This window comes from Lotus japonicus, chromosome 1 (genome assembly GCF_012489685.1).
Source record: "Lotus japonicus ecotype B-129 chromosome 1, LjGifu_v1.2".
In the NCBI taxonomy this organism is placed as follows: Eukaryota; Viridiplantae; Streptophyta; class Magnoliopsida; order Fabales; family Fabaceae; genus Lotus; species Lotus japonicus.
This window is the reverse complement of record NC_080041.1, coordinates 91,183,640-91,195,779: the sequence shown is the minus strand read 5'-3', so window position 1 is coordinate 91,195,779 and position 12,140 is coordinate 91,183,640. Positions and strand designations below refer to the sequence as shown.

General features: G+C 35.2%; 2 protein-coding genes across 4 annotated transcripts; one reads left to right on the top strand and one right to left on the bottom strand.

The window, feature by feature from the left end:
• Positions 1-156: 156 nt before the first annotated feature.
• On the top strand, positions 157-5,343 carry LOC130727719 (J domain-containing protein required for chloroplast accumulation response 1). Of its 2 annotated transcripts, XM_057578946.1 has the most exons (9): positions 162-793; positions 1,913-2,649; positions 2,766-3,091; positions 3,250-3,352; positions 3,845-3,909; positions 4,004-4,066; positions 4,152-4,229; positions 4,424-4,600; positions 4,993-5,343. In XM_057578946.1, the coding sequence occupies exons 1-9, from the start codon at positions 393-395 to the stop codon at positions 5,029-5,031; spliced, it is 1,989 nt and encodes a 662-aa protein (XP_057434929.1). In that variant the 5' UTR covers positions 162-392; the 3' UTR covers positions 5,032-5,343. The 2 variants fall into 2 exon arrangements, with proteins under 2 accessions (XP_057434930.1, XP_057434929.1); XM_057578947.1 differs by lacking the exon at positions 4,993-5,343 and having other exon boundaries at positions 157-793; positions 4,352-4,426.
• Positions 5,344-5,821: 478 nt separating this feature from the next.
• LOC130727720 (lysophospholipid acyltransferase LPEAT1) lies at positions 5,822-11,453 on the bottom strand. Of its 2 annotated transcripts, XM_057578949.1 has the most exons (9): positions 10,811-11,453; positions 10,213-10,332; positions 10,061-10,098; positions 9,709-9,773; positions 8,290-8,358; positions 8,037-8,170; positions 7,346-7,486; positions 6,638-6,701; positions 5,822-6,298 (listed from the first exon to the last, which is right to left on the bottom strand). In XM_057578949.1, exons 1-9 carry the CDS (start codon positions 11,282-11,284, stop codon positions 6,279-6,281), a joined length of 1,125 nt encoding a protein of 374 aa, XP_057434932.1. In that variant the 5' UTR covers positions 11,285-11,453; the 3' UTR covers positions 5,822-6,278. The 2 variants fall into 2 exon arrangements, with proteins under 2 accessions (XP_057434932.1, XP_057434931.1); XM_057578948.1 differs by lacking the exon at positions 5,822-6,298 and having other exon boundaries at positions 6,300-6,701.
• Between the last annotated feature and the right edge of the window lie 687 nt (positions 11,454-12,140).

The window sequence follows — 12,140 nt, the reverse complement described above, 5'->3', positions numbered from 1 at the left end:
TGATTTTCTCTAAAATATTGAAAAATTAAACACCTACCATTAGTTGAAAATTCAAAAATGTCTGTGATTTTATTATATTATATTCATCTTTTAGGCCAAAGAAAAAGACAAAGTAGGTTTAATTAGCATCACAAAATCAAAACACAAGGAGTAGAGTGAGTGAGATATCAGTATCACTAGTTTTTTGAATTTGGTTTTATCCTTTTGAAATTCTGCAACTCTATCCACATTCACTCATATTCTGTGGTTTCTCACACCATTGTCTTCTTCTTCTCCTTGCCACCATTCATTGAATCATTGTTGTTTCTTCTGCTATCAATGCTCTGCTATTTCCCGCCAGATTTTGGATTGTGAACTGCTTTCATTTATTATCACTTTGTCTTTTGTGTTCAATGGAGACATTCAATTCTTCTCAACGAGAGAGCATTGTGTTAGGGCATAACAATCTCCTAATTCGGAGGCCGTCGGAGAGGAATTCCGACGTGGATTTCAACGACGTGTTTGGGGGACCGCCGCGGCGGTCGACGGTTAACAGCGAAGGTGTGAGCGGGGAAGAAGGTGAAGAGAAACCGGTGTTTGGCGGAGAGGATAACGGAAGCAGTAACCGGAGGCGATACTACGCGAGCAAGAGCGATGATTTCTATGACGATATATTCGGAGGAGATGAGTGTCGGAGTGCGTGTTCAACGCCGAAGAGGCGCGATTCTGCTGGTGCTGACCCGTTCAGTTCCGCCGCAGTGTTGAGCCCCGCCGCACTTGAACCTCTTGCTTTTTCTCTCCCTCCAGTTTTCAGGTTTTCCATCTTCTTCTTCTTCTTCTTCATCTTATCCAAATAGCTTTTCCCTCTTCCACATATTTCAGCTTTGAAGATTATTTACAAAAGCAATTTTTTTGGTTACACAAAAGCAATTTTAGGATATATAATTTGTTTTGAAAGATTTTTATTTATAAAATTATGTTAATTATTTTATGAGAAAATAATTTATAAATAATTGGTCTATCGAGTATCTTGCATGAAACAAATTATACGAAAATGTTAAATACAGGGAAAAGGAAAAAAGTAAATATCTTTTCCAACTGAATATTTATGCCCAAGCTATAAATTACTTTTCAATCTTCATACAAGATGATTGTATGTTTATTCAAAAGTCTCTAATTATGTGAAATGTCGGTTAATGTTTTATCTGATTGTACATCATGAGTATTTTGACTAATTTGACCGACAATTCACACATTTAGGGATAACAGGGGTATTTTGTTTTTCTAAAGATTAACTCGTTTGTCACTTACATTTTCAATGACAAATTTGGTAATTCATTTTGTTTGAGAGTTGAGTTTTGGAAGGAAAATGGGAGGCTCTCCCCTTGTTTGAGAGTTTTTCTTAAAAGGGGTAAGAGTTTGATAAAAAATTTACAGCCCTCCAAGATCCTAGTTATTTTGTGGAATTGCCCTAAATTTTGAGAGTTTTGGTCAAATTTTGAGCTTCCAGACAAACAAGGGCTCGTTTACCTTCCCTTTCCCCTCTGTTCCCCACTTCCCCTCTCTTTTCATTCCCCTGAAAGCTTTCATTTTCCCTTCCCTCCCTAAAAACTCTAAAACATACCCTTAGTAAAAAGAATTGCCTAACTAACTTCGGTCAATCGTGTTTAACTTAAGTGGACTAGTGATTTATAATCTTATTTGTTGACCTAGCTAGATTGAGTTATAATCTTATGGGTTAAGTTAGAGATGTGATGAGTTTTTTATTTATGAAAGTCATATTAAGGTGTCTCTTTCCTTATTAATTACTGAGAACTTCTTATCTATTTCCCAGCAAGATGAGTTTTTTTGTTCTTTTTGCTTTAAAATCTTGTTCATCTTCACTTCGCCATTGATGCTTACCTTACCTCTACCAAATTCAACTGATCATCAGCCTTCCTGCCAAATTGACAAAAGGGGTGGATCTTCGAAGATTGGGCTCTCCAACTAGTAGAAACATCAACGATGGTATCACTGCTTCAAATCTATTAGTTTCTCCAGATTCTCATTCCTCTAGAGTTTCAACCGTGGCACCCCAACGCAAGGAGTTGAAAAATGATATAAAACCACCTTACAGGCAAAGTATTCTATCACAGGAGTTTTCAAATCTGAGCACATCTGATAAAGCAGACAAAGGAATTAGCAACATGAAACAAGAAACATCTGTTACTGAAGTTTCTCCTAATACCTTCCATTTCTCAATATACAAATGGGCAAGTAAAGGGGTAGTGCCGGTGGTTATGCCTCTTAGAACAGAAAGAATCTCAAGGATGAAAGATAAGGTTAAACATGAGAGATGCTCAAGCACTGAGGATTGGGTGGTCAGTGACATTACCACAGAAAATGATAATCCTGTACCACATAATGGTTCCTCTTTGACAGAAAACGGAAAACAAAATGTGTCAACTACTTCTGCAACTGATTCAGACCAGATTGTGGAACAGATAGTATCTTCCAATGCTCAACCGGATACATTAAGCAGTGCTCAAACTATTAGTAAAAATGTCACTGAAGCAGAATCAAGTACTCATTCTATGAGTGAGATGAACTACAATGGAAAAACTGAAGCAGGAATTGGAACTCAGAAGCTTGGATCCAAATCTTTACATTCTCTGATCAATCAAAGGGAAGGTAAAGCCAACTTCAGCGTTTTGCTCTCTCTGAATCAATTTTGTTTTGTATTTATGTATTCACCTACATATACTACTTCATTGTTCCTTGATTCTGTGCTTAATTTCATGCATCAGATTATGGTGAGAAGACTAGCAGGGAAAGAGAAGAACACGTGACGAAAAGCACAAAAAAGTTGTCTTCAACTTTTGATGTTACCATGAATCCAAAGAAACCATTAAGAAAGAGTTTCTCCTTGAGAGATGGAGGACATAGTAAAGCTACTTCCCAAGTTTCATCAAGCTTAGGTGAGAATATGGGTAAAGGCCGAGTTAAAGGAAAGGTCAAAGACTTTGTTCAGATTTTCAACCAAGAACCTGTAACAAAACCCAAAGTTGAATCCAAATCTCGATTTCAGAGTTCTTCATACAAGCAGAGACGAGCTTCTCGGACAAACAATAATGTAAGTGTTGTCACAGCTGAAGATGATGACTAGAAGAGAAAACTCACATTTAAAAAAGGATATCCTGTAGTTTGAATACGCCTTAGTGGGAATTTTCATTGATTCTAGTTTCACTACAGTTTACCTAAGGTGTTTAAGATTTCTTTCAATTCTCCCAGGTGGAAGATGATCCTGAACAGTCTACGACGGAGAAGTCTGCCACAGATACCGCCAATGTTTCTGCTAATAATTTCTCTCAGCAGGATGATATCTCAGCGTCAGGTATTTGCTTAGTTACCCAATTCCAGTATCTATCAGTTGAAAATTGACTTAACTTGGGCATAGTTGGAATTATGAAGATGTTCTTCTTTATTTGTAAACTGTAATACATGGCTTGCGTCTAAGAATAAGAATATAGTTACATAGCAAGCATCATGCAGCATGTTTTATTTAAAATTCTTCTCTGGTCATCCATTACTTTTATAATGTGATCTCAATTATCTTTTGAATCTGTCCTCAAAAAGTTGTCTTTACCATATAGTGACGTCCAACATATGGAAGGATTTGATTTTGGTACAAGGGAAACCGTTTTATACAATAAAGAATATGGCCGCTATTCATCCCAAGTAGAAAACCTTAATTATTATACATATGTGGCACTTGTAAAAGGCTTTACATTTGGTCTGATCATTGTTCAACTTTAAATGCTTCGTTAACAAGATTTAGGCTCAATAGTTGATTATATGTGATGGAACAACTTGATTTTGTTATCAGCTATTCCAGACATTTCATTCACTGTTATCGGAGATAAAGACGAGTCCTTCCATGATAATTTCACGGTATGTTCCATTATTAAAATGATTAAGTTCATAAGTGTTCAATTTTTGCCTTTAATTTGCCTATTGTTGATAACCTCCTGAATGGATTTTGCAGATACAAGTATTAGACCAAGATGATGGCGAGGCCTTACAAAACCAAGAAAAACAACAACTCCAAGTAATTTTTAACTTACCTGCACATGCTCTCTTTGTTTCAAGGTTATAGAAGAAAAAAGATTTTTATATTTCTCCATACAATTTAGGTGATTGACAACAAGATACAACAATGGTCTAAAGGGAAGGAAGGAAACATGCGCTCGCTGCTATCAACATTACAACACGTAAGGAAAAGGAAATTGTTATTTACTCCCTATTCCTACTCCACTTGATTGAAAATTCCATTTCTTCTTCTTACTTGTCAACAAATATAAAGCATTTTCATGACTCAAAACCATATATATAGTTAAGCTTTTGAGGTCCATGGCTCCATGCTAAGTACTTGCTCTTGTTGAAATGATGTTCATCTTGAATAAAGGTGCTTTGGCCGGGGTCTGGCTGGAAGCCTGTGCCACTTGTTGATATAATTGAAGGGAATGCGGTGAAAAGATCTTATCAAAGAGCTTTACTCTGTCTGCATCCAGATAAGTTGCAGCAAAAGGGTGCTACTTCAGACCAAAAATACACTGCAGAAAAAGTTTTTGATATTTTACAGGTAACATGTTTGTGGAAACTTATTAGCATTGCAATCATTTTATCTATGTCATTGGCTATCTCTAGTCTACAATCTTTCTAAACAATTCTTTATTCAGTACTGAAGTAACTTTTCAAGTATGAACTAATATACTGAAGCACTAATATGAACTTTTTGCTTGATGATTTCTATGCCAAAAACTCCCATGCGCCAAATCTAGTTGCAGTTGATGAGATAACAGCACACTCCTCTTAGGAATAAAAAGCTTCAGACATCTAATAAGTTCACAAGCAACAAAATAAACATTGAATTTAAAAGACCGTTTTTCGATCATATTATAGCACATTTGATGGAAGGAGTCCATACTTTTCTTTACATAAACCCAATTGCTTAGTCTATATTTTTCTATGCAGGAAGCTTGGACACAATTCAATAATGTCGGTGCTCTATAATTTCTGTCAAGTAACCAATATTAAGGAAAAGCTCTTGTTGAGGAAGTGCAATACCATCTTGAGGACTGGAAGTGTGAGGTTTACTTTATATAGCTGTAGCAAATTTCGTTGCAATAGAATACAGATGACTGATTCCACAGATATGTAATTTTCCTCTCAGGTGTGCATACACAAGTATTCTTTCTTTCTTTTAAACATATAAAGCACAGTAAATATCATGTACAGGGAACGCCAAGAAACTGAGTTCACGCTGTAGTCTTTGTATCCGCTTTATCTCTCATTTTCTTTATATTTGTGATTTGTGATTCTATATATTGTTCATTCTTGATGTACATTGTTTTTTTTCTTGAACGAATGTACATTGTAAAATACGGGTTAAATATGCATTATTAGCAAATTTAGATCCAAATAGCAACTCTTTTTCCATTCAAAGTCGTGAAATCATCTTATCATCGTATCAAAATTTATGTTTTGCCACATGGCAAGACGAATAAATTAACAAGATTATAAATACAACTCACATTGTTAACCCTTATTCCTAATTTCGTCCAAAGAGTCCAAACCCCTACTCCCACTCACTACAGGGTAACATTTGTAAGTTCAGGCAGAAAATTAGGGAAGGCATTCGCAAGTAGAGATAAAATCCAAAAAAAAAACAAGGAAATTGCATAAAGAACCTAACCTGCCCAAAAATCCAAACTGAGACACCTACATCATCAAAAGCAACACCAATCCAAATCAAAAGAGAACACTGGGGTGTAGATTTTCTAATTTCTGTGACAAGCAAAGATAAAAAGGAAAGAAGTTTTTCCCTTCTATTTCTTCTTTCATAATGTTCTCTGAAGTGAGACTATCTCTACAATACACAGTTAAATGAGTGGTACTGTTCATTATAAAAGAAGTGTTACTGGCTTACTTCGGATGAGCTTTGGCCCTTCTCACCACAAGAAAAACAAACACAGCCCTAACCCTGTTCTACTTCTAACTAATGAACATCATGAAATAATAATAATAATAACAGCAAGTTATTTTAGAACACCCTATATTTGAGAGGATCCTACTAATCCTACAAGGGTAGATACATTGAACCACTACTCTGAAACACATTAATGCTCCAGAAGTCATAGATACATCACTTCCAAATGTGAACATTTGTTCTGCACAGAATTTCCTATATTAATTTCTTTTTCCTTTTCGTGATAAAAATAGAACCACACAATGAATATACAGACCACGAATCCGAAGAACTAGCATTGGGAAAACAAACCTGCACACGAAACAGAAGATTCAGATCTATTGTTACATGGCTTTTCTCAAATGAGTCAGGTTATTTATCATAATCAACAAACAATAAAACTTTTGACTCTTGAGTTGTGTGCCTCAATTAAAGTTCACCAGCAATTAAAACACATTATTGTTCACACTATTCACAATAAAATTACACAAGTAGCATCCAGATGTTTAGGTGATTGTAACATTAGCTATAAACACCCCTCATGCGAGCCATGAATCTAAAACTCGACTTGAACTACATGTCATTTGAGACCGGGGCCATGAAATTATCAATCGTCTTTCTGATGCAAAACACTAGGCAGGCTATTATTACCATTGAGAGCAGCATGATATATTCGTTTTTCCGCTAGTCCAATATCGGAGAGTGTCAAATTACCCTGCAACCAGAACATAATCAAGCTGGTATCAGCAGCAGAAATGAAATGACAGCTACCAATACGATAAATGTTACTCCCCTTTGCTTCAAGGAAGCACTGCCTCCACAAAATAATAGTCAATACATAAAATGGGGGCAAAGTAACTTAGGCTATATACAGGTATGGAATAAAAATAAAGAATGCAAAGTCAAATTGAAGATTTTGAAATTCACCAAAAGGCAAAGTACAAGATTTATCCCCATTCAGCTATGCAAGATGGAAATGAAAAAAGGGATAAAATTAAATAATTGAACAAAACATCAGTGCGTATATGTGTATGTAATGTATGCACGCAAGTACCCACACAAAAAGTTTCATATTTTTCTCTGTTTGAAAAGTAGTATAAGGTAAGAATTCTTAAGTTGTAGAAAATAAACAGTTTCAAATGAACATAAAACTTTAATGAATGATAAAAAATAACTTTCTTGTAGAATTATTGAGTAGTGTATCTGTGCCAAGTCCTACACGGTTTCAATTTATACGAGTAAGAATCAACCCAAGCTATAGAACAGGCTAACCCCCCATATCCTTCCTAACTATGTAATTAACTCTCCAGTAAGTAAACATCATGGGGTCAATTTCCACTAAGAAGCCAGAATAAATACCTCAGTAGCCATCAACCTTCTTACATTATCGGCATATATTTTGGGATCATCCATTTCCTGCTGCGAGGGATAGTATACAGGTAATCGTATCACCTCGATATTATTTACAAACTGGCATAAGAGAAATATCACATGGCGTACCTGCCAACATAAATGTGAAATTAAACTAAGGATAAAAACAAACAATGCTAAAGATGACAATATCTCCAAATTAGATAAGCAAAAGGATTTGAGGAAATAAACTCCATTAGCATTTTACACAAAAAAAAGGACAACAGCAGAAATAACTTGCTTCACTTAAATGGTTAGGACAGTATACTTTGAAGCAAGCTAGTCTCCATTTTCCTGGAATGGACCAACAATCTTTTATGATTTACAAAAGCGGGAAGGAAATGCTTTTTAGTACTATTCATTTGCAGACTGCAGTAATGACTAAAAAGTTCCAGCTGCCAAATGCAGCCAACACGAGTGTAAAGAGTTCCGCCCACTAGCTTTCTTCTCAATTTTCAAATATGAAATCAAACCTCAATTCAATAACAATCAAGTAATTTTAGCATCTAAGGTACAACTCTAGGCTCAAAATATAAAATATTTAACAAAACAGTGCAGCTTAGATGATGGGTGCGGGAGTAGCTTTTATAATCAGAATTCATAAAAAAACATGAAACATGATTACTATACAAGTACTTACCCCAGATATGGAATCCCAGGCAGGGCTAAATCTTTGGTAAGGGTATTTTATAATTACAGGAAGTACTGGCGCCTTTGCCAAAAAACCACCAGTCTTGAATGGAAGGAGGTAATCTCCATTTGTGGTTGTACCTTCTGTGGAACACACAATAGCATTAAATTAAATGATCACAAGAACATCGATTTAATAACAAAAAGATGGATCTGATCCACCCCCTGGGGCAAACGAAAACAACAAAATAAAAGACAATAACCTGGAAATAACATCATTAGCGGAGCAGATTTATTTTGATAAGCTTCTCGAATTCTTTCAGTGACAACAGCTGCACAAAGAAAGCTCACATGTTAGCTTACCCAGAGATTTCGCCAACCTTTAAGTCCCAGAGTTAAAGATGGAATAAATGTCAAACCTAGCTACTGGTTCAAACATTAAGAAAATATCATTTCTATTATACAGGGTATCAAGATCCTAGTATAACTGACTTAACACATGTGAATATGCATAACAGGAAGACCGTCAGGGCATCTCTAAATGGCAACAAATAGCATGAATATATCTACAAGCCAAAAAGGAAATTCAAATACTTCCAAAAGAAATCAATTAAAATTAGCAAAAAAATGAAGATTATTTACTTTGGCCTGTTACCAATGCAGAGAATTAACAATGTCAATCAGCAAACAGATTGAATGATACTTTTCTCAAGTTAAATTCCTTAACTACCAGTACCTAAGAAGCACTGACACCTATGGACATTGAAGTCATCCAACACCAACACTCGTCTGACCTGTTTCACATGTGTTGGAAACCTTTTTTACAGTGTCCTTATTAAAAATGTTTTTTTCTTACTCGAACACTCCTTGGACACAGCTCAGACACTTCTCGAGAGACTGAGCCAACACCTCTTCTTGGCTAGACACATCTAGTACATTCATTTCATATAAAATATTGGTTTTAAATTTTAAACCAAACTCATTTATATATTTTAAATTATAAAACTCATTCAAAAATCAAACATATAAAATATATTTTCAAATCTCTTAAGTTGTTTTAAAAAATATGGATCATCAACTTCTCTTAAGATTTTCTTTTGTGAAGAAATAGAGTGTACATTGTGAAATAATGCCTCTATCCTAGTGTTATTTTTTGGAGGCTCACCATCATGAGAAAGTTATAAATATTAACTTGTATTGAATTTGAGAGAGTGGATATATATATACATACATATATATATATATATATATATCTTAATTCTTAATTCTTAATTTAGATTCATTATATTAATAATTTTTTTTAATATATAAATATGTGGTGTGCCGGTATCCTATTTTTTGGATATTAGCTGTCGCGGTGTCCGTGTCGTTAGTGCTTCATATATTACCACCAATGATTGGGCGTTCTCTTTTTACAAATGGTGTACAAAATTTTACAGTGAGTAATCCAATTCATACCTTGCAATAAACAATCTAGAGGTAACACTTAAACCACAGAAAATTTAGAAACACAAGATGCAAAAGACCTCATGCATTTAGTACGCAACTAAAAATAACCCGAAGAACCACACAAGGCAGAGGAATAGGGTGCAAACAAGGGATTTAGCATTTTTTTACTTTATTTATATTGTGTACAGCTTCATAATTAATACAGAGTGCACATAAACCAATTATCTACACACCTGAAACACCCTTGAAGTCCGATGACTTTGATTCCCGCTGAACATAGACACAGCCAAGGCACTTGCTGTTACACAAAAACATGCCAAATATATAAGCTTTAGGTTTTGAATAATCCCTTATAATGGAAAGGTACTGCACATTGAATCATATAAAATGCAACATTATCATTTTATGAACTACAAGTCAATCACTACTCATACGAAGGTTCAATTTTGAAATGAGATTTAAGAAAACAATAAAGAGCAGAACACCTCAGGATCAAAAGAACTTAGGACGAATCAATAAGATTTAAGTTTGCAATGATCCAAATAATCCACAAGAGAAACCCATAATAATCAAAATCCAACACACCTGATGAGACCAACGAGAGGAAGTTTAGCCACTGATCTCTTCATCAATGAAATCCAAGATTGAAGCAAAAAATTAAAAAGAAAAAGTCAGCAACATACATATGAACTGGATCCATTTATTTTTTGGGGAAAAAAAATTGTCACATGACAAACCTTGGCAACAAAACTTGGGAACGAATTAGACATATGATACAAAATATCCAAGTATGAGACGTGATTAGATATTATTACGCCCGGTCTCCTCGCCTCTTCAGGCTGACGTTTGTCTTCCTCCTTAAATTGAAGCACGCAAAAGAAATAAGCAAAACTAAAATCAAATGCCAAGACACACAAAACATTTTGATAGCAAAATAATATATTCAAATAAGCTGGCTAGCAGCTTGTTATCTAGTAACTGCTAAAATCCATCCAATCCTAAACAGCAACACTGTCTCTCCACTTGTATATTAAATTCAATACACAGTTTAATCAAAAAGCTAAGATACTATTAGTCAATCTACTCTAAATTGAAGTGATTCTTCAGCATTTCGCTGTGAAAGCGAACATGCTATTAACCGATTAAAATGAGAAGCACACACTAAATTCCATCCAATCCTAAGCAAATAATGACATTTTGTTCCTATTCATTTATATCATAGACAAAGCTACTATTCTGAAGTGAATGACATTGCATAGCATTCAATTTCAGTTTGTTGCATCATTTTAAACACAGTGCATTGCAGCAAATGAATGTTAAAGGTGTTAGTAGTACCATAGTGGTGTGAGAATGGGTGATCCAATAAAAGCCGAAAATGAAAAGCATAACCCTAGAGAGTGCTCTTCCACAGGCAACAATAACAGCCCTCCTCCACCCACCCAAGTGAGCGTAATCTTCTTGCTGCTCATCCTCACGATTAGGAGCTGAAAACATGGTGCAAACCCTACAAATCAAGTAATAACAGCACAACACAGTGAAAGCGAGAATGACTCTGATTGGAAGCAGAGTAACCAATGCGAAACCCAGCAAGAGCTTCTCCTTGGTCGCCAACTCCCCTCGCCCCATGGTTCCGTACACATCGTGCCTCACGTACGCGGCGAATTTCTTCTCCAGCTCCTCCACGCTCTCGGAGGTGGAGGACACCGACGACACCGAATCGGACTTGAGTAGAGGACGATCGTCGCGGACGGTGGCGTTGCCGTTGGGTTTGGGTGGTTTGGAATTGAGGTCTTTGAGTTCTGACTCCATAGTTGATTGTAGATGGATGATTGCGTTGATTACTGGTTAGTCTTCGTTTTCATGGTGGAGATAGATTTAGGGTTTTTGATTAGAGAGAGAGAAAGAGAGAACTGAGATTGGGAACACGAAAGCTTGGTTTTGCTTTTGATTATGCAGATGAGATCTCAAAGATGCTTCTCAAATCTCATTTTATAAATATTATTTTTAAATTTGAAACATTTTGATATTTGGATAGTTTGATTTTATGTGTTTTACATTTGACTTTTACACTGATATAATATACATAAGTGTCATTATCTATAAAATTATCTACTAACGTTATGGATAAAATTAATCAGTACATGATATACTTAACGTAACAAATACTACCATCTTAATTATCATAATAAAACAAATCGATCTTTACCATAAAATAAAACATATCTTGTCTTTATCAATTATCATTAGGGGTGGGAATAGGCCAGGTCGTTCGTAGGGGCCTATGGCCTAGCCTACCACAGGCCCAGGCCAGGCCAGACCAAATTGGTAAATAGCCAAGGCTTAGGCTTTTTGAAAAGCCTATTTAGTTAAAAAGGCCAGGCTCAGGCCATTCAACAAGCCTTGTAAGCCTTACAGGCTAGCCTATTTAAGTAAATATGATTAGTATTTTTTGGTAAATTGTAAATATGATAAGTATAAATATATTTTACCCTTGATGATGTCTATATATTAAAAATTTATAATAATATCTTGATATTATATACTTATTGAGATTTTAGTATATTTAAGCAAATTGACTTATATAACGATTCAAAGTTATAAGTCTTTTTAAAAATAAATATATGACGTATTTAAATATCTTAATATGGCGTGTGATTTTAAATTG

Excerpts from the sequence above, each read along its gene's own strand:
- LOC130727720 (XM_057578948.1), bottom strand. The coding sequence starts at position 11,284 with ATGGAGTCAGAACTCAAAGACCTCAATTCCAAACCACCCAAACCCAAC. Across the intron at positions 8,359-9,708 it reads GGACTTCAAGGGTGTTTCAG|CTGTTGTCACTGAAAGAATT; the intron begins GTGTGTAGATAA and ends TTCTTTGTGCAG. Across the intron at positions 8,171-8,289 it reads GCTAATGATGTTATTTCCAG|AAGGTACAACCACAAATGGA; the intron begins GTTATTGTCTTT and ends TGTGTTCCACAG.
- LOC130727719 (XM_057578946.1), top strand. The coding sequence starts at position 393 with ATGGAGACATTCAATTCTTCTCAACGAGAGAGCATTGTGTTAGGGCAT. Across the intron at positions 2,650-2,765 it reads TCTGATCAATCAAAGGGAAG|ATTATGGTGAGAAGACTAGC; the intron begins GTAAAGCCAACT and ends TTCATGCATCAG. Across the intron at positions 4,230-4,423 it reads TGCTATCAACATTACAACAC|GTGCTTTGGCCGGGGTCTGG; the intron begins GTAAGGAAAAGG and ends TCTTGAATAAAG.